Source organism: Palaemon carinicauda, chromosome 34, assembly GCF_036898095.1.
Source record: "Palaemon carinicauda isolate YSFRI2023 chromosome 34, ASM3689809v2, whole genome shotgun sequence".
Classification (NCBI taxonomy): domain Eukaryota; kingdom Metazoa; phylum Arthropoda; class Malacostraca; order Decapoda; family Palaemonidae; genus Palaemon; species Palaemon carinicauda.
In genome coordinates, this window is record NC_090758.1 from 14,244,985 (window position 1) to 14,267,109 (window position 22,125).

The 22,125-nt window shown below is 45.5% G+C and overlaps 1 protein-coding gene across 1 annotated transcript in view; it reads right to left on the reverse strand.

Moving 5' to 3' along the window:
• Nucleotides 1–22,125, reverse strand: part of LOC137627086 (uncharacterized) — a 57,485-nt gene that overhangs the window by 18,929 nt on the left and 16,431 nt on the right. Inside the window, exons 2-3 of the mRNA XM_068358090.1 lie at nt 17,830–17,930; nt 9,105–9,267 (exon numbers count right to left, since the gene is read on the reverse strand). Coding sequence (XP_068214191.1) covers nt 9,105–9,267; nt 17,830–17,930 — 264 coding nt within the window. The remainder of the gene's footprint in view (nt 1–9,104; nt 9,268–17,829; nt 17,931–22,125) is intronic.

Sequence of the window (22,125 nt, forward strand, 5' to 3'; positions counted from 1 at the left end):
AACACTGATAACACTTTGCGAAAAGTCACTTTATCACTACGATTTTCTGTTTTGCACTTATTTCACTGAAATCGAAACTTTTACTGATTTCTACCTGAAGCACGCAATTCTACCCTCATCAAAAGGTAGTAATTGCGAAATCAGTCGTATAATGCAAGCACATTAATAGCAGCAAAAAACAGTAAACATATTTTAAGATAAAAAATTCAGTGGCTGGGGAAGAGACTAAACACTAGTTCATTCAAAACTACGTTTTTAATCTCTCACCGTACATTGCCTGGGGACGAGAATAAAAAACTAAAAACGTTTTATCCTTTCTCCCCGTACAGAGACTAGGGACGAGAGTAACTCGAGAACAACGTTACCCGCTTGAACGGAACGTTTTCTCTCCTCTCTCTCCCTCCGTCTCTATCTTTCTCTCTCTCTCTCTCTCTCTTGATTTCGCACCTAAGAGAAGAGCCCACTTACGTTTCGTCAAAAAAACATGTTATTTGACCAAAGGAAAAAACTGAAAGGTTTTTCAATTGAAAAGTTCCTTTAAAATAGAATTTAAAACATTTAAGCTTTGAAAGAAGAATGAACAAAACGTCAGAATCGATTTACTCTTTCTGCAAAGTGAAACCGTGATACTCTCTCTCTCTATCGTAACGATAGAGCGCAAACTGCGTAGCATAAATAAACTAAACGTTAGTTCATCTTTGAAACAGTACGAAGACTATTCAAAGAAAATCTTTCATAAAATATCTATTAAAAAATATTCATTTAAAAAGTTTTAAATCATTAGCTCTTTAAAAGCTATTTACGATTGAAAGGGCTCAACGTTGTTTAACTTCGGTTCCCAAGTTAGGACCGCCTACTCTCAGGAAAGGTCGCATATAAACAAATCATTAAAATTTATTTTTATGTTTATTATAAATGGAAAGTTAATCGAAGAGGCCTAATAAAGGCGGTGAGATATAAAATATATAGAGGAAAATCTATAATTAATTTATAACGTGATAAGATAATTGCTAAAAGCCTAAACACACTTCCGTCTAAGGGAAGGGTCGGCCATTTAAAAGTCAAAGAAAGTCCATACTCTCTTTGTCATCAAAAATTAAATCTATCCAAAAACGAGTTCAAGGATTTATTTGAAGAAAAATGTTATTTTCATTAGTAAAATAAATTTTTGAATATACTTACCCGATGATCATGTAGCTGTCAACTCCGTTGCCCGACAGAAATCTACGGTCGGGATACGCCAGTGATCGCTATACAGGTGGGGGTGTACACAACAGCGCCATCTGTGAGTAGGTACTCAAGTACTTCTTGTCAACAAGAACTCATTTTTCTCCTCGGTCCACTGGTTCTCTATGGGGAGGAAGGGAGGGTCCTTAAATTCATGATCATCGGGTAAGTATATTCAAAAATTTATTTTACTAATGAAAATAACATTTTTCAATATTAATCTTACCCGATGATCATGTAGCTGATTCACACCCAGGGTGGTGGGTGGAGACCAGCATACATGTTAACAAAGAAGCTAAGTATCCCGTATTTCATTTTAGCAGTTATCCAAAATAACAAACATAAAATAAATAAGTACCTGGTAAGGAAGTCGACTTGAATTATTACTCTGCCTTTTTTAAGTAGTCTTCCTTACTGAGCCTAGCGGTCTTCTTAGGATGCTGAACGACTCCTAGGTGCTGAAGTATAAAGGGCTGCAACCCATACTAAAGGACCTCATCACAACCTCTAACCCAGGCGCTTCTCAAGAAAGAATTTGACCACCCGCCAAATCAACCAGGATGCGGAAGGCTTCTTAGCCTTCCGTACAACCCAATAAAACAACAATAAAAAGTCTTCAAGAGAAAGATTAAAAAGGTTATGAGATTATGGGAAAGTAGTGGCTGAGCCCTCCCCTACTACTGCACTCGCTGCTACGAATGGTCCCAGGGTGTAGCAGTTCTCGTAAAGAGACTGGACATCTTTGAGATAGAATGATGCGAACACTGACTTGCTTCTCCAATAGGTTGCATCCATAACACTCTGCAGAGAACGGTTCTGTTTGAAGGCCACTGAAGTAGCAACAGCTCTGACTTCATGTGTCCTTACCTTCAGCAAAGCAAGATCTTCTTCCTTCAGATGAGAATGAGCTTCTCTAATCAGAAGCCTGATGTAGTAAGAAACTGCGTTCTTAGACATCGGTAGAGAAGGCTTCTTGATAGAACACCACAAGGCTTCTGACTGTCCTCGTAATGGCTTTGACCGTCTTAAATAGTACTTGAGGGCTCTTACTGGACAAAGTACTCTCTCTAGTTCGTTCCCCACCAAGTTGGACAGGCTTGGGATCTCGAACGACTTAGGCCAAGGACGGGAAGGAAGCTCGTTTTTAGCCAAAAAACCGAGCTGTAAGGAACATGTAGCCGTTTCAGATGTGAAACCTATGTTCCTGCTGAAGGCGTGGATCTCACTGACTCTTTTAGCTGTTGCTAGGCACACGAGGAAAAGAGTCTTTAAAGTGAGGTCCTTAAAAGAGGCTGATTGGAGCGGTTCAAATCTGGATGACATTAGGAACCTTAAAACCACGTCTAGGTTCCAGCCTGGTGTGGACAACCGACGTTCCTTTGAGGTCTCAAAAGACCTAAGGAGGTCCTGTAGATCTTTGTTGGTGGAAAGATCCAAGCCTCTGTGGCGGAACACCGCTGCCAACATACTCCTGTAACCCTTGATCGTAGGAGCTGAAAGGGATCTTACGTTCCTTAGATGTAACAGGAAGTCAGCAATCTGGGTTACAGTGGTACTGGTTGAGGAAACTGCATTCGCCTTGCACCAGCTTCGGAAGACTTCCCATTTAGACTGATAGACTCTGAGAGTGGATGTCCTCCTTGCTCTGGCAATCGCTCTGGCTGCCTCCTTCGAAAAGCCTCTAGCTCTTGAGAGTCTTTCGATAGTCTGAAGGCAGTCAGACGAAGAGCGTGGAGGTTTGGATGTACCTTCTTGACGTGAGGTTGACGCAGAAGGTCCACTCTTAGAGGAAGAGTCCTGGGAACGTCCACTAGCCATTGCAGTACCTCGGTGAACCATTCTCTCGCGGGCCAGAGGGGAGCAACCAACGTCAACCGTGTCCCTTCGTGCGAGACGAACTTCTGAAGTACCCTGTTGATAATCTTGAACGGCGGAAACGCATACAGGTCGAGATGGGACCAATCCAGCAGAAAGGCATCCACGTGAACTGCTGCTGGGTCTGGAATCGGAGAACAATACATCGGGAGCCTCTTGGTCATTGATGTAGCGAATAGATCTATGGTGGGCTGACCCCACAGGGACCATAGTCTGCTGCAAACATTCTTGTGAAGGGTCCACTCTGTGGGGATGACCTGACCCTTCCGGCTGAGGCGATCTGCCATGACATTCATATCGCCCTGAATGAACCTCGTTACCAGAGAGAGCCTTCGATCTTTTGACCAAATGAGGAGGTCCCTTGCGATCTCGAACAACTTCCTCGAATGAGTCCCTCCTTGCTTGGAGATGTAGGCCAAGGCTGTGGTGTTGTCGGAGTTCACCTCCACCACCTTGTTCAGCAGGAGGGACTTGAAGTTTATCAAGGCCAGATGAACTGCCAACAACTCCTTGCAATTGATGTGAAGTGTCCTTTGCTCCTGATTCCATGTGCCCGAGCATTCCTGTCCGTCCAGTGTCGCACCCCAGCCCGTGTCCGATGCGTCCGAGAAGAGACGGTGGTCGGGGGTCTGAACAGCTAATGGCAGACCTTCCTTGAGAAGGATGTTGCTCTTCCACCACGTTTGCATAGACCTCATCTCTTCGGAAACAGGCACTGAGACCGCCTCTAGCGTCATGTCCTTTCTCCAGTGAGCAGCTAGATGATACTGAAGGGGGCGGAGGTGGAGTCTCCCTAACTCGATGAACTGGGCCAGCGATGACAATGTCCCTGTTAGACTCATCCACTGCCTGACCGAACATCGGTTCCTTCTCAGCATGCTCTGGATGAATTCTAGGGCTTGTTTGATCCTTGGGGCCGACGGAAAAGCCCGAAAAGCTCGACTCTGAATCTCCATACCTAGATAGACAATGGTCTGGGATGGGACGAGCTGGGACTTCTCTGTATTGACCAGGAGGCCCAATTCCTTGGTCAGATCCATAGTCCATCTGAGATTCTCCAGACAGCGACGACTTGTAGGAGCCCTTAAAAGCCAGTCGTCTAAATAGAGGGAGGCTCTGATGTCTGCCAAGTGAAGGAATTTGGCAATATTCCTCATCAGTCTGGTAAACACAAGAGGTGCCGTGCTTAGGCCAAAGCACAGGGCTTGGAACTGGTACACAACCTTTCCAAAGACGAATCTTAGGAAAGGTTGGGAGTCTGGATGGATGGGGACGTGAAAGTACGCGTCTTTCAGGTCTAACAAGACCATCCAGTCCTCCTTCCTGACCGCTGCTAGGACCGACTTCGTCGTCTCCATCGTGAACGTCTGCTTGGTGACAAAAGCGTTGAGCGCACTGACGTCCAGCACCGGTCTCCAACCTCCTGTCTTCTTCGCTACCAGGAAGAGACGGTTGTAGAAGCCCGGGGATTGATGATCCCGGACTATGACCACCGCTTCCTTTTGTAGCAAGAGCGACACCTCTTGATGCAACGCTAGCCTCTTGTCCTTCTCCTTGTAGTTGGGAGAGAGGTTGATGGGAGATGTAGCAAGAGGGGGACTGCGGCAGAACGGAATTCTGTATCCCTCCCTCAGCCACTTCACAGACTGAGCGTCTGCACCTCTGCTCTCCCAAGCTTGCCAGAAGGTCTTGAGCCTGGCTCCCACAGCTGTCTGGAGAGGAAGGAAGTCAGAACTTGCCTTTTGCGGACTTGGAACCCTTCTTGGATTTGCCACGGTGACTGTCAGCACGAGTACCTCCTCTGCTGGAGGTTCTGCCACGAAAGGGCGGGATGAACCTAGTAGCAGGTGTGTCTACTGCTGCAGGGCGGAAGGGTCTAGGCACGGAAGGTAAGGTTTTAGCCTTACGTGCAGAGGATGCCATAAGATCATGGGTATCCTTCTGGATAAGGGAGGCAGCCATCCCTTTGACTAGCTCCTCCGGAAACAAAAACTTGGAGAGAGGAGCAAACAACAACTCTGACTTCTGGCAAGGAGTGATACCAGCCGATAAGAAGGAGCAAAGATGTTCTCTCTTCTTAAGAACACCTGAAACATAAGAAGCCGCAAGTTCACCAGACCCATCGCGAATGGCTTTGTCCATACAGGACATGATCAGCATGGCAGAGTCCTTATCCGAAGGGGAAGTCTTCCTGCTTAAGGCTCCCAAACACCAATCAAGGAAGTTGAAGATCTCGAAGGCACGAAAGACTCCCTTCAACAGATGATCCATGTCGGAAAAGGACCAGCAGATCTTCGAACGTCTCATAGCCAACCTGCGGGGAGAGTCAACCAGACTTGAGAAGTCGCCCTGGGCAGAGGCAGGAACTCCCAAGCCGGGTTCCTCTCCCGTGGCATACCAGACGCTCGACTTAGAAGCAAGCTTGGAAGGCGGAAAGATGAAGGCAGTCTTTCCCAGTTGCTTCTTGGAATGCAACCACTCCCCCATAACCCTCAAAGCTCTCTTAGAAGATCGTGCGAGAACAAGCTTGGTGAAGGCAGGAGCAGCAGACTGCATGCCCAGAGCAAACTCGGAGGGAGGAGAGCGAGGGGTTGCAGACACAAATTGCTCAGGATACAAGTCCCTGAACAAGGCAAGGACTTTACGAAAGTCTAAGGAGGGAGGCGTAGACTTGGGCCCTTCAAAGTCAGAGTGCGGTTCATCCAAATGTACAGCTTCGTCATCTGATGCTCCATCGTCCGAAAGCTGAGTAGGAAGTGGCAAAGGCAGAGCAAAAAGCTGAACGGCTGAATCCGGCAGTACGGGTGCATGCGTAACTGCTGCGGATCCAACATCATGCTGCTGCTGGTCAGTCTGCGAGCTGGCAACAACAAACACAGAGAGTTGGTGCGTGGGAGAGGTTGCGGTGGGTTGCGGAGCATGCTGTATGGTATGCGGAGCATGCTGCATGGTATGCGGAGCATGCTGCATGGCATGCGGAACATGCCGCATGGGTTGCGGAGCATGCCGCATGGGTTGCGGAGCATGCCGCATGGGTTGCGGAGCATGCCGCATGGGTTGCGGAGCATGCCGCATGGGTTGCGGAGCATGCCGCATGGGTTGCGGAGCATGCCGCATGGGTTGCGGAGCATGCCGCATGGGTTGCGGAGCATGCCGCATGGGTTGCGGAGCATGCCGCATGGGTTGCGGAGCATGCCGCATGGGTTGCGGAGCATGCCGCAAAGAGGCAGAACCCGGCAGCTCTACAGCACCTTCCCACTGCTGATGCGGTAGCTCACGCATGTCAACGGATGATGCGGCACGAACATGCGTCTGGCAGAGTGGACTGCGCATAGGTGGTGGAGCTCTCACAGGTGGAGTGTGGGAGCAGGCAGCCGCAGTATCTGCTGAGCGCACAACCTCGGAGGGTTGTAGGTTAACAGGCTCAGAGTCAACCCTCTCAGCATGATACTCCTGCATGAATGCAGCAAGCTGAGACTGCATAGTCTGCAGCATGGACCACTTAGGGTCTACCGTGGTTGGAACAGCAACAGACGGAGCAGTAGCCTGTTGTGGAACCACTCTACCTCTCTTGGGAGGTGTGCAGTCATCGGAAGACTGCGGCGAGTCCGAACTGACCCAGTGGCTACACCTGGGCCGTTGGACTCGCTCGGAAGGGACCTTACGTTTGAGTGGTCGTGAGACCTTGGTCCATCGTTTCCTCCTGGAAACCTCTTCCACAGACGAGGAATGTAAGGGCTCATTCGTCTGTTTGTGGATGGGACGATCTTTGACAGATACGTCCGCAACCACTGAGGATACATCAGTGCGCCGATCAAGGCCTGCCGAACCCTTTGGTCCTTCGACATTGCTTCTCCCCTGGGCTTGGGAGCTTGCAAGAGGTCCCGGACTGGGAGAACGACTGGCACGCACAGATGTACCCTCATGCGCAACACTGACACTGACACTTAACATCACTAGCACTGATAACACTTCCCACTGCACTTTTCGCTTTCAGCTCTTTGACATCTGCCAAAAGCTGATTGCGGTCTTGAGCCAAAGACTCCACTTTGTCACCGAGAGCCTGAATGGCACGCAACATATCCGCCATGGATGGCTGAGCACTAGTAACAGGTTCGGGAGTCACCACTACAGGGGAAGGAAAAGGTTGAGGGGCATGGGGAGAGGAAAAATCCACAGAGCGAGAAGAACTCCTCCTGATTCTCTCCTTCTCTAACCTACGTGCATATTTTAGGAATTCGTTAAAATCGAATTCCGAAAGCCCAGCGCATTCCCCACATCGATCTTCCAATTGACAGGATCTACCCCTACAATTGGAACAAACGGTGTGAGGATCTATAGAGGCCTTCGGAAGACGCCTAGCACAAGCCCTAACGCTACACTGCCTGTACTTAGGGACTTGAGACTGGTCAGACATCTTGAATTGAAGAGGTAGTCAAAGGGGAATTCCAAATCTAGCAAAGTTCGTTAACATATAAGTCCAAATTAATTCCAAAAGCTTGCTAAGCTAATGATAAAGCTTCCTGAATAGCTAAGGCTAAATTCTAGAATAAATACATCACCAAAGCGTGAACAATAACTCCAGAATCAACAGCGTATCCAAGTAGGTCTTGCCGGTGGCACGACAGAGGAAAAATTGAGTTCTTGTTGACAAGAAGTACTTGAGTACCTACTCACAGATGGCGCTGTTGTGTACACCCCCTCCTGTATAGCGATCACTGGCGTATCCCGACCGTAGATTTCTATCGGGCAACGGAGTTGACAGCTACATGATCATCGGATAAGATTAATATTGAAAAACACCTGTACTGTACTGCGAAAGCTCAAACCAAATTAAAGTACTTCACCAAATATGATGGGAAAAACTCCAGGTTCAACAGCGAGTAAAAGTACGTCTTGTCGACACGTCGACAGAGAAGAAATTGAAGGTTTTGTTTACATCCGAGAGTGGTATCTGGCCGACAGTTGGCGCTGGTGGGCACACCCGCAACCTGCATAGCGATCGCTCGCGAGTTTTTTATGTATGTGTCTGTCGAGCAACAGAGTTGCAGCTATTATATATTCACCGGCTAAGTTATATGTTTAAAAAAACGATATAAGAAGTAATTAACAATTAAAATAAAATATTTTAAAAACTTTAACAATATTAAAACAGATATTTCATATATAAATTATAAAAAGACTTATGTCACTCTGTTCAACATAAACAAATTTGATACAAGTTTTAACTTTTGACGTTCTACCGATTCAACTACCCGATAAGGAAGATTATTCCACATCTTGGTCACAGCTGGAATAAAACTTCTAGAATACTGTGTAGTATTGAGCCTATGATGGAGAAGGCCTGACTATTAGAATTAACTGCCTAGTATTACATGAAACAAAAAACTATGAAGAACAGCTTTATACTAGTAATAAATATTGGGAAATATCAACAAAGTTTAAAATTCATAAATAATGAATACTTTTCTCTAAAATTTATCACTTCTACCTATTCATACTCTTTCTAGATGGAGGAAAATCCTGAATTTCAGAGTTATAGAATAAAACAAGAGGGGCAACGAGTAGAGAGCGTGCCTCCGTCACACCAAGCAGTCTTTGATGTATTTACTTCAAAATCTAATGGCTTTGTCCTTGGGTCACTCAACACATGTCCACCAAGTTTCGTTGAAATTGGTTCAGTAGTTTTTTGCGTAATGTTATTCACAAACAAAAAATAAAATAACAAAATATTTGCCATTTACTTAACATTGCCTTTATTTTCTATGTACTTTTGCGTACTTGTACTTATATGTAGTTTATCAAAAATGTTACACATTCATCCTTGGGTTATACTCAACATGACTACCAAGTTTGGTCAATATCGGTACAGTAGTTTTTGTGTAAAGTTGATAAATAAACTAAAAAAGAGGAGACAGAAATGAATACATACCCTTCGCAAAATCTTCAATTCTGCCAAAAGCAAAAATGAACAATGGATGTCAGTTAATTTCTTCCGTTACCTGAAAAAGGGGATCCTGGCTGGAGATATGCGTCGGAAGAGAGGAGTAAGCCGGGAAGGGTACGTAAGGGGGGCCGCCCCCTTCGGCTGTCCAACGTCTGTAATAGTAACGGAACAATCCGCCGCATGCGGAGAGCAGCAGGACTAAAAACAGTACACCGACCCTGAAATTGATGAAAAGATTATAAGAAGTTGAAGATGCGAGATTAACCCTTTTACCCCCAGGCTCTTTGGAAATTTCCAACCGTTAACCCCCAAGGGATTATTTTTTTCCCAGCACATTTTGCAGTATATTTTTTTTAAATTGCTATAACAGGCTTAATTTTTGTCATAGAGAGGTCAGGTTGGTCTCATTCTCTTAGAAAATGCCTGAATTTTTTCAAAAAAATTATCAAAAATATGAAAAAAAAAATTTTATAGCATTTTTTTGCAAGGACGTACCGGTACGTCCATGGGGGTAAAGGGATGGGTTTTGTGAAACGTACCAGTACGTCCTTTGGGGGTAAAAGGGTTAATTATTTGTTGAGCGTTCAAATTTAGTTCACTATTTATTATTATTATGTTATTTTCATTAGTAAAATAAATTTTTGAATATACTTACCCGATAATCATGTAGCTGTCAACTCTGTTGCCGACAGAAATCTACGGTCAGGATACGCCAGCGATCGCTATACAGGTGGGGGTGAACACCACAGCGCCATCTGTGGTCAGGTACTCCAGTACTTCTTGTCAACACCACCTCAATTTTTTCCTCGGTCCACTGGTTCTCTATGGGGAGGAAGGGTGGGTCAATTAAATCATGATTATCGGGTAAGTATATTCAAAAATTTATTTTACTAATGAAAATAACATTTTTCAATATTAATCTTACCCGATAATCATGTAGCTGATTCACACCCAGGGTGGTGGGTGGAGACCAGCATACATGTTAACAAAGAAGCTAAGTATCCCGTATTTTATTTTATTAGTTATTCAAAAATAACATAAAATAAATAAGTACCTGGTAAGGAAGACGACTTCAACCATTACTCTGCCTTTATTAAGTACGTCTTCCTTACTGAGCGTAGCGGTCCTCTTAGGATGCTGAACGACTCTTAGGTGCTGAAGTATAAAGGGCTGCAACCCATACTAAAGGACCTCATCACAACCTTTAACCTCGGCGCTTCTCAAGAAAGAATTGACCACCCGCCAAATCAACAAGGATGTGGAAGGCTTCTTAGCCGACCGTACAACCCATAAAAAGTATTCAAGAGAAAGGTTAAAAAGGTTATGGGATCATGGGAATGTAGTGGCTGAGCCCCCGCCTACTACTGCATTCGTTGCTACAAATGGTCCCAGGGTGTAGCAGTTCTCGTAAAGAGACTGGACATCTTTGAGATAGAATGATGCGAACACTGACTTGCTTCTCCAATAGGTTGCATCCATAACACTCTGCAGAGAACGGTTCTGTTTGAGGGCCACTGAAGTAGCCACAGCTCTCACTTCATGTGTCCTTACCTTCAGCAAAGCAAGGTCTTCTTCCTTCAGATGAGAATGTGCTTCCCTAATCAGGAGCCTGAATAGGTAAGAAACTGAGTTCTTAGACCTTGGAAGAGAAGGCTTCTTGATAGCACACCATAAGGCTTCTGATTGTCCTCGTAAAGGTTATGACCTTTTTAGATAGTACCTAAGAGCTCTAACTGGGCAAAGTACTCTCTCCAGTTCGTCCCCCACCAAGTTGGACAGGCTTGGGATCTCGAACGACTTAGGCCAAGGACGTGAAGGAAGCTCGTTTTAGCAAAAAACCGAGCTGCAAGGAACATGTAGCCGTTTCAGATGTGAAAACTATGTTCCTGCTGAAGGCGTGGATCTCACTTACTCTTTTAGCTGTTGTCAAGCACACGAGGAAAAGAGTTTTTAATGTGAGGTCCTTAAAAGAGGCTGATTGGAGAGGTTCAAATCTTGATGACATAAGGAACCTTAGGACCACGTCTAGATTCCAGCCTGGAGTGGACAACCGACGTTCCTTTGAGGTCTCAAAAGACCTAAGGAGGTCCTGTAGATCTTTGTTGGTGGAAAGATCCAAGCCTCTGTGGCGGAAAACCGCTGCCAACATACTTCTGTAACCCTTAATCGTAGGAGCTGAAAGGGATCTTACGTTCCTTAGATGTAACAGGAAGTCAGCAATCTGGGTTACAGTGGTACTGGATGAGGAAACTGCATTAGCCTTGTACCAGCTTCGGAAGACTTCCCCTTTAGACTGATAGACTCTGAGAGTGGATGTCCTCCTTGCTCTGGCAATCGCTCTGGCTGCTTCCTTCGAAAAGCCCCTAGCTCTTGAGAGTCTTTCGAAAGTCTGAAGGCAGTCAGACGAAGAGCGTGGAGGTTTGGATGTACCTTCTTTACGTGAGGTAGACGTAGAAGGTCCACTCCTAGAGGAAGAGTCCTGGGAATGTCGACCAGCCATTGCAGTACCTCTATGAACCATTCTCTCGCGGGCCAGAGCGGAGCCAACCAACGTCAGCCGTGTCCCTTTGCGAGAGGCGAACTTCTGAAGTACCCTGTTGACAATCTTGAACGGCGGGAATGCATACAGGTCGAGATGGGACCAATCCAGCAGAAAAGCATCCACGTGAACTGCTGCTGGGTCTGGAATCGGAGAACAATACAACGGGAGCCTCTAGGTTATCGAGGTAGCGAACAGATCTAAGGTTGGCTGACCCCAAAGGGCCCAAAGTCTGCTGCAAACATTCTTGTGAAGGGTCCACTCTGTGGGGATGACCTGACCCTTCCGGCTAAGGCGATCTGCCATGACATTCATATCGCCCTGAATGAACCTCGTTACCAGCGTGAGCTTTCGATCTTTTAACCAGATGAGGAGGTCTCTTGCGATCTAGAACAACTTCCACGAATGAGTCCCTTCCTGCTTGGAGATGTAAGCCAAGGCTGTGGTGTTGTCAGAGTCCACCTCCACCACCTTGTTAAGCTGGAGGGACTTGAAGTTTATCAAGGCCAGATGAACCGCCAACAGCTCCTTGCAATAGATGTGAAGTATCCTTAGCTCCTGATTCCATGTTCCCGAGCATTCCTGTCCGTCCAAAGTCGCACCCCAGCCCGTGTCTGATGCGTCAGAGAAGAGACGGCGGTCGGGTTTCTGAACAGCCAAAGGTAGACTTCCTTGAGAAGAAAGCTGTTCTTTCACCACGTGAGAGTAGACCTCCTCTCTTCGGAAACAGGAACTGAGATCGTCTCTAGCGTCATGTCCTTTATCCAGTGAGCCGCTAGATGATACTGAAGGGGGCGGAGGTGGCGTCTCCCTAACTCGATGAACAGGGCCAGCGATGAAAGTGTCCCTGTTAGACTCATCCACTACCTGACTGAGCATCGGTTCCTTCTCAGCATGCTCTGGATGCAATCTAGGGCTTAGTAGATCCTTGGGGCCGACGGAAAAGCCCGAAAAGCTCGACTCTGAAGATCCATACCCAGGTAGACAATGGTCTGGGATGGGACGAGCTGGGACTCCTCAAAATTGACCAGGAGGCCCAGTTCCTTGGTCAGATCCATAATCCATCTGAGAATCTCCAGACAGCGACGACTTGTGGGAGCTCTTAAAAGCTAGTCGTCTGACGGAGCCGGACACAAGATCATGGTACTGCTGCACAGTCTGTGAACTGTCAACCATGGGGAAGCGAGGAAGTACAGCGACAACCCGAAGCTGTCTAGACTGTCTGGGTCGTACAGACAACTCCTTATCGGGTTGCTGAGGTTGCCGCACTGCGTCACAACAAGTCACTTCTGCTGGTTGTTGAACGTCTTCCCAGTGACACACTGACTCCGTAAACAAAAAATCCTCTAACAAGGACTAAGCTTGGACTGCATGTCTTGCAACAAAGCTCAAGGTCTATGGGAGCAGGTGTGGTAACAGACGGGGTTAGCGACTGAAGTGGAACCATTACCCTCCCTGGAAGCATGTTATGCTTAAATAAAAGTCCATAGGAGGCTAAGCAGATAAAGGCTCCTCTCCAAATGACAGAGTCCTCAAGGGAATATCAGAAGGAGGGAGAATAGCACTTTCTCATCTACAGGAACCATATCCGAGAAAAGCTAAGTTCTCTCAGTGAGGGTTTCACTGGTGCAAAAGCAGCAGACTAGAAGGGAACGTTATGAAACTGCTTGACAGTCTAGTGAGATGGCAACAACCAAAGATGTGTGACTGAGGAGCATGCGGTAAAGTATGCAGAGCATGCTGTATGTAGAGCATGCTGTAAGGTAAGCAGAGCATGTTGCATGGCGTGCGGCTTATGCTGCATGGGATGAGGCTCATGCTGCATGGGATGAGGCTCATGCTGCATGGTATGAGGCTCATGCTGCATGGGATGAGGCTCATGCTGCAAGGGATGAGGCTCATGCCGCATGCGTTGAGGAGGATGCCGCATAGTATGAGGCTCCTGCCTCATGGGTTGAGGCGGTTGCCGCATAGCATGAGGCTCCTGCCTCATGGTTTGAGGAGGATGCCGCATAGCATGAGGCTCCTCATAGCATGAGACTCCTGCCTCATGGGTTGAGGAGGATGCCGCATAGCATGAGGCTCCTGCCTCATGGGTTGAGGAGGATGCCGCATAGCATGAGGCTGCCTCATGGGTAGAGGAGGTTGTCGCATAGCATGAGGCTCCTGCCTCATGGGTTGAGGAGGATGCCGCATAGCATGAGGCTCCTGCCTCATGGTTTGAGGAGGATGCTGCATAGCATGAGGCTCCTGTGAGGTTCCTGCCTCAAGAGTTGCGTCTGCCTCAAGGGTTGAGGAGGTAGCTGCGCAGAGAGAGTCTCATGCTGTGAAGAATTCGGTTGCTGCATGCGTTGTGGCGGCTGCCTCACAGCATGAGATTACTGCCTCAAGAGTTGCGTCTGCCTCAAGGGTTGAGGAGGTGGCTGCGCAGAGAGAGGCTTTTGCCTCAAGAGTTGAGGCTCTTGCCTCAAGAGTTGAGGTTCTTGCCTCAAGAGTTGAGGTTCTTGCCTCAAGAGTTGAGGCTCTTGCCTCAAGAGTTGAGGTTCTTGCCTCAAGAGTTGAGGCTCTTGCCTCAAGAGTTGAGGTTCTTGCCTCAAGAGTTGAGGCTCTTGCCTCAAGAGTTGAGGTTCTTGCCTCAAGAGTTGAGGTTCTTGCCTCAAGAGTTGAGGCTCTTGCCTCAAGAGTTGAGGTTCTTGCCTCAAGAGTTGAGGCTCTTGCCTCAAGAGTAGAGGTTCTTGCCTCAAGAGTTGAGGCTCTTGCCTCAGGAGTTGAGGCGGTTGCCGCATAGCATGAGGCTCCTGCCTCAAGGAAAGTGGAGGTTGCTGCATAGCGCTGGTACCTGGCAACTCCCAATGCGGCAGCTCACGCATGGAGGCAGGAGGAGCCTCAACATCATACGTCTGGCAGGGTGGACTGCGCAGAGGTGGAGGAGCGCTCGCAGGAGGAGGTGTGCTAACCTTCTCTGCCTGAAACTCCTGCATCAACACCGCAAGCTGAGACTGCATTGTCTGCAGCATAGACCACTAGAGTTTAAGAAAGACAACAACAAACGGAGCTACTGTCCGTTGAGACTGAGGGTCTAAAACAGCTGGTGCGGCAACAGACGGAGTTACTGCCTGTTGCGATACCACCTTGCCTCTCTGGGAGGTGTGCAGTTGTCGTACTGCAGCAAGTCCGAACTGACCTAGTGCTAATGGCACCACCTAGGAGTTGGACTTGCGCGGAAGGGACCGACTTGCACTTAAAAGCTGCAAGATTTGGTCCATGGTTTCTGCGAGAAACCTCTTCCGCAGACGAGGAATAAAAGGGCTCTCTCGTCTTTGTGTGGGTGGGGTGATCACATCGGCTACGTGAGTTGGTAACACCCAAAACCACGGAGGGAAACGTCTGTTCGTCGATCAAGGCCTGATGAACCCATAAGTCCTTCGACGTTACTTCTCCCCTGGGCTTGGGAGCTTGTAAGAGGTCCCAGACTAGGCGAACAACTGGCACGAACAGACGAACCCTCGAACGCAACACTGTAACACTTTGCGCTTATCACTTTATCACTTTTGATTTTCTGTTTGCACTTATTTCACTGAACTCGAAACTTTAAGTGGTTTGTACCTGAAACACGCAATTCTATCCTTCATTAAAAGTTAGTAATTGCGAAAACAGTATTACAATGTAACAGAAAAACATAATGAAAGATAAATAATTCAGTGGCTGGAAAAGAGACTAAACACTAGATCAAATAAACTACGTTTAAAATCTCTCACCGCATAAAGCCTGAGAACAAGAATAAAACTCTAGAAACGTTTACCTTCTTCCCCTAAAGAGACTAGGGAGAAGAGCAAAACGATAACAACGTTACCCGCTTGAACGAAACGTTTATCCTCCTCTCTCTCCCTCCGTCTCTATCTCTCTCTCTCTCTCTCTTGACTTAGCACCTGAGAGATGAGCCCAATTATATATATCGTTAAAACATATTATTGTTAAAGGAAAAAAACTGAAAGATTTCCCAAATAAAAAGTTCCTTTATTAGAATTAAAACCATTTAAGCTAAGAAAGAATGAACAAAACGCTAGAATCGTTCTACTCTTACTGCAACGTGACACCGTGAATACTCTCTCTCTATCGTAACGATAGAGCGCAAGTTGAACGTTCTGAACGTCAACAACTGCAGAGACAAAACAAAACGTTAGTTCAACTTTGAAAACAGTACGAGACTATCAAAGAAATTCTTTCAAAAACCTTAAAATAGCATAATATGTTAACAGGTAAAAACGAAATGACGGGCTCAATGTTAATTAACTTCGGTTCCAAGAAAAGACCACCTACTATTAGGAAAGGTCGAATATAAACAAATATAAAAATTAATTTTAATAAGTTTATAATAAAAGGAAGTTAATCGAAGAGGCCTATAAAAGGCGGAGAGATATAAAATAAATCTATAACTTTTGTTAAGCAAAATTAAGAAAGAGAGTCTATACTCTCTTCGACACCAACACTTCCGTCTAAGGGAAGGGTCGGCCATTAAAAGTGAAAGAGAGTTCATACTCTCTTCGTCACCAAAATTAAATCAAAAATTAAATCAAATTAATTCCAAAAACTTGCTAAGCTAATGATAAAGCTTCCTGAATAGCGAAGGCTAAACTCTAGAGCAAATACATCACCAAATCGTGAGAAATAACTCCAAAATCAACAGCGTATCCATGTAGGTCTAGCCGGAGGCACGACAGAGGAAAAATTGAGGTGGTGTTGACAAGAAGTACTGGAGTACCTGACCACAGATGGCGCTGTGGTGTTCACCCCCACCTGTATAGCGATCGCTGGCGTATCCCGACCGTAGATTTCTGTCGGCAACAGAGTTGACAGCTACATGATTATCGGGTAAGATTAATATTGAAAAATTATTATTATAATTATTATTATTATTATTATTACTAGCTAAGCTACAACCCTAGTTGGAAAAGCAAGATGCTATAAGCCCAAGGGCTCCAACAGGGAAAAATAGCCTAGTGAGGAAAGAAAATAAGGAAATAAATAAACAATATAAGGAGTAATGAAAATTAAAATAAAATATTTTAACAACATTGAAAGATATAAACTATAAAAGGACTTATGTATGCCTGTTCAACATAAAAACATTTACAGACCACATACATTACTTTTCCACCTATTCTGAGACAGATCTTAAACCTTAAATGGTAAGAGATTGGCATAAAAACTTATATTCATTATCCTCTTGGAATGAGATAGACTACACTCAATCTTTTATCCCATCCTCATAATATCTTGTCTTCTATTTTTGCATTTTCCTTCCAGTTCAGCTTACTTTACCCTTATTTCAAATTAGTTTTAAGAAAGAATAGATGCTGGTTATCTGTTTGGGAAGAGACTAAAAGGAAGAGATAAAATGTAAAGACATATCAATGGAGCTTTTTTCTACAGTGTGCCTCACAAACCACAGTTGATAGTAAATGTACGTTGCTGGCTCAACAATGCAACCAGGACTAGAGGCTCGATTAATTAAACCAGTTTTCCGTCTGCATAACAACGGTTATCTGTCATCATCTAATTCGCAACTGCTACATCTGTATGAAAATCGTGACCACTGACTGCTATTTGTATCTGTATGTGGGAAATCATTTGTTTAAAAATATCCCTTTATTTTTCTCTTCTTGCCAAAGATAAGAGAATTTGAAAAGTCATTGCCAACATAGCAGTTAGTGTAAATATACACACTATTAAAATTACTTCCTACCTTCACTGTATTTTAAAAAGAGCTCTATGATTTTCATTAATTTCCAAATTGAGAACTCCTTGGTTTTTAATCAGCTGTGTCATTCAATAAAATACTGTAGGAGATAACATTCTTTACAAAATTACCGTTGGAAGAAATCATTCTAATAAATACTCATTAAATAGAACATTATAACATTTAACCTAGAGGATTTTAAAGTGCAGAAAATTACTGGAAAAACCATTGCTACTATTTTTCAGGGTAAAGATGGACTGACTTTGACACTATGTACTCAAAGGAAACTGAATATTGTTTTTTGTGACTATATACCATGAAAAATACCCTAAGGATTACAACCACAGGCCAAATAATAACTGAACATTTAGAAAACTCTTCAGCAAGTCTTTAGCACCTGACAGTGGAGGTGATGGGCCAAAGACAACGCAAGTGAATTGCCATTTTCAAAAATTGTTAGGGAAATCTAAGAGTAATAAATCTGAGAGACGTAGGACTCACCAAAAATACCACAACCCATATACATAATCACAGCACAGATTATCTCCGCAGCAATACTGTTCGCCTCCGCACAGATTCCATTCGCAGTAATGAGCTGCAGCCTGAAATGGGGAGAAAATTATAAACATACAATATTACAGAACATCATATACATACAGTAATACATTCTGGTATACATCAACTGTACTTCTACATTTCATAATCATTTCCTTTTATATTAACACCACAGAGCCCTCATTAGATATAAAAGGTTCTCAACATGATCTAGGCAAGAAAGGATTGAAGAGGACTCAAATCTGAGTTCATAGATTAATGGGTACTGAATCTTTGCCACGAAGTCAGGCTCAAAGGCGAACGAGACCGAGCCCCTCGCCTTCGAGTGGCCGACCCGAGGAAACAGTCTGCGAAGCTTGCTCGATGGCAAAGCTAGAAGATGGACAGCCTTGAAGTTAGGATCCCTGTAAGATAACCTTCTATGGGGCTATTACGACATATGTGCACGAGCCCTGAGAGAAGAACTGAAGCGGAAAGAAAGCGAGAATGAAAGGTTGAGGAAGGAAAAATGTTATTTTTATTAATAAAATAAATTTTTGAATATACTTACCCGGTGATCATATAAGCTGTCAGCTCTGCTGCCCGACAGAAAAACCTAAGGACAAAATACGCCAGCGATCGCTATACAGGTGGGGGTGTACATCAACAGCGCCATCTGTCGAGCAGGTACTCAAGTACTCCATGTAAACACAGAACCAATTTTCTCCTCGGTCCACTGGGTCTCTATTGGGGAGGAAGGGAGGGTCCTTTAATATATGATCACTGGGTAAGTATATTCAAAAATTTATTTTATTAATAAAAATAACATTTTTCAATATTAAACTTAGCCGGTGATCATATAAGCTGATTCACACCCAGGGGGGTGGGTAGAGACCAGCATTACATGTTTACATTATTATGAGCTAAGTATTTTGTATTTCATTTTAGCAGTTATTCAAAATAACAAACATAAAATAAATAAGTACCTGGTAAGGAAGTCGACTTGAACAATTACTCTGCCTTTTTAAGTACGTCTTCCTTACTGAGCCTCGCGATCCTCATAGGATGCTGAGCGACTCCTAGGAGCTGAAGTATCAAGGGTTGCAACCCATACTAAAGGACCTCATCAAAACCTCTAATCTAGGCGCTTCTCAAGAAAAGAATTTGACCACCCGCCAAATCAACCAGGATGCGAAAGGCTTCTTAGCCTTCCGGACAACCCAAAAACAACAATAAAAAACATTTCAAGAGAAAGATTAAAAAAGGTTATGGAATTAGGGGAATGTAGTGGTTGAGCCCTCACCCACTACTGCACTCGCTGCTACGAATGGTCCCAGGGTGTAGCAGTTCTCGTAAAGAGACTGGACATCTTTAAGATAAAAAGACGCGAACACTGACTTGCTTCTCCAATAGGTTGCGTCCATTATACTCTGCAGAGATCTGTTTTGTTTGAAGGCCACTGAAGTTGCGACAGCTCTAACTTCATGAGTCCTTACCTTCAGCAAAGCATGGTCTTCCTCATTCAGATGGGAATGAGCTTCTCGTATCAACAGTCTGATATAATAGGAAACTGCATTCTTTGACATAGGTAAAGAAGGTTTCTTAATAGCACACCATAAAGCTTCTGACTGTCCTCGTAAAGGTTTAGTTCGTCTTAAATAGAACTTAAGAGCTCTAACAGGGCATAAGACTCTTTCTAGTTCATTTCCAACCAAATTAGAAAGGCTTGGAATATCGAACGATTTCGGCCAAGGACGAGAAGGTAGTTCGTTTTTGGCTAAAAAACCAAGCTGTAAAGAACATGTAGCCGTTTCAGATGAAAATCCGATGTTCCTGCTGAAGGCGTGTATCTCACTGACTCTTTTAGCTGTTGCTAAGCAGACGAGTTAAAGAGTCTTTAAAGTGAGATCTTTAAAGGAGGCTGATTGTAGTGGCTCGAACCTTTCTGACATAAGGAATCTTAGTACCACGTCTAAATTCCAACCAGGTGTGGCCAAACGACGCTCCTTCGAGGTCTCAAAAGACTTAAGGAGGTCCTGTAGATCTTTGAGGTTGGAAAGATCTAAGCCTCTGTGACGGAAGACTGCTGCCAACATGCTTCTGTAACCCTTGATCGTGGGAGCTGAAAGAGATCTTACCTTCCTCAGGTATAAAAGGAAGTCAGCTATTTGAGTTACAGAGGTACTGGTTGAGGATACTGATACCGACTTGCACCAGCTTCTGAAGACTTCCCACTTCGACTGGTAGACTCTAAGAGTGGATGTCCTCCTTGCTCTAGCAATCGCCCTGGCTGCCTCCTTCGAAAAGCCTCTAGCTCTCGAGAGTCTTTCGATAGTCTGAAGGCAGTCAGACGAAGAGCGTGGAGGCTTGGGTGTACCTTCTTTACGTGTGGCTGACGTAGAAGGTCCACTCTTAGAGGAAGAGTTCTGGGAACGTCCACCAGCCATTGCAGTACCTCGGTGAACCATTCTCTCGCGGGCCAGAGGGGAGCAACCAACGTCAACCTTGTCCCTTCGTGAGAGGCGAACTTCTGCAGTACCTTGTTGACAATCTTGAACGGGGGGAATGCATAAAGGTCTAGATGGGACCAATCCAGTAGAAAAGCATCTATATGAACTGCTGCTGGGTCCGGGATTGGCGAGCAATAATTTGGGAGCCTCTTGGTCATCGAGGTTGCAAAGAGATCTATGGTAGGTTGGCCCCATGTGGCCCATAGTCTCTTGCACACATTCTTGTGAAGGGTCCATTCTGTTGGGATGATTTGACCCTTCCGACTGAGGCGGTCCGCCATGACATTCATGTTGCCTTGAATGAACCTCGTTACTAGAGACAGGTTTAGATCTCTTGACCAGGTGAGGAGGTCCCTTGCGATCTCGTACAACGTCATAGAATGGGTCCCTCCTTGCTTGGAGATGTACGCCAAGGCCGTGGTGTTGTCGGAGTTCACCTCCACCACCTTGCCTAGAAGGAGGGACTTGAAGCTTTTCAAGGCCAGTTGAACTGCCAGTAGCTCCTTGCAGTTGATATGTAACGTTCTTTGCTCCGAGTTCCAAGTGCCCGAGCATTCCCGACCGTCCAATGTCGCACCCCAGCCCGTGTCCGATGCGTCCGAGAAGAGAACGTGGTTGGGGGTCTGAACAGCCAGGGGCAGACCCTCTCTGAGGTTGATGTTGTCCTTCCACCAAGTCAGTGATGACTTCATCTCCTCGGAAATGGGGATCGAGACCGCTTCTAGCGTCTTGTCCTTTCTCCAGTGAACAGCTAGGTGAAATTGAAGGGGACGGAGGTGCAGTCTCCCTAACGCAATGAACTGGTCCAGTGATGAAAGCGTCCCTATCAGACTCATCCACTGTCTGACTGAACATCGGTCTTTCTTTAGCATGTTCTGGATGCATCCTTGGGCTTGACTTATTCTGGGGGCCGACGGAAAAGCCCGAAAAGCTTGACTGCGAATCTCCATCCCTAGGTACACTATAGTTTGGGATGGGACCAGTTGGGACTTTTCCATATTGACCAGGAGACCCAATTCCTTGGTCAGATCTAGAGTCCACTTTAGATTCTCCAGACAGCGACGACTGGACGAAGCTCTTAGAAGCCAGTCGTCCAAATAGAGGGAGGCTCTGATGTCTGCTAAATGCAGGAATTTGGCAATATTCCTCATCAGTTTCGTAAAGACAAGAGGCGCCGTGCTTAGGCCAAAGCACAGGGCTTGAAATTGGTAGACAACCTTCCCGTAAACGAACCTTAGAAAAGGTTGGGAATCTGGGTGGATGGGGACGTGAAAGTAAGCGTCCTTGAGGTCTAAAGAGACCATCCAGTCTTTCTTCCTGACCGCTGCTAGAACAGACTTTGTCGTCTCCATGGCGAACGTCTGCTTTGTGACAAAGACATTCAGAGCACTGACGTCTAGCACCGGTCTCCACCCTCCTGTCTTCTTTACCACTAAGAAGAGACGGTTGTAGAAGCCCGGGGATTGATGGTCCCGGACTTTGACTACCGCTCCCTTTTCTAGTAAGAGAGACACCTCTTGCTTCAAAGCTAGTCTCTTGTCCTCCTCTCTGTACCTGGGAGAGAGGTCGATGGGAGTCGTTGCTAGAGGGGGCTTGCGCAAGAATGGGATCTTGTACCCTTCTCTGAGCAACTTCACAGATTGTGCATCTGCGCCCCTGTTCTCCCAGGACTGCCAGTAGTTTTTGAGTCTGGCTCCCACTGCTGTCTGAAGAAGGTGGCAGTCAGACTCTGCCTCTAAAGGACTTGGTACCT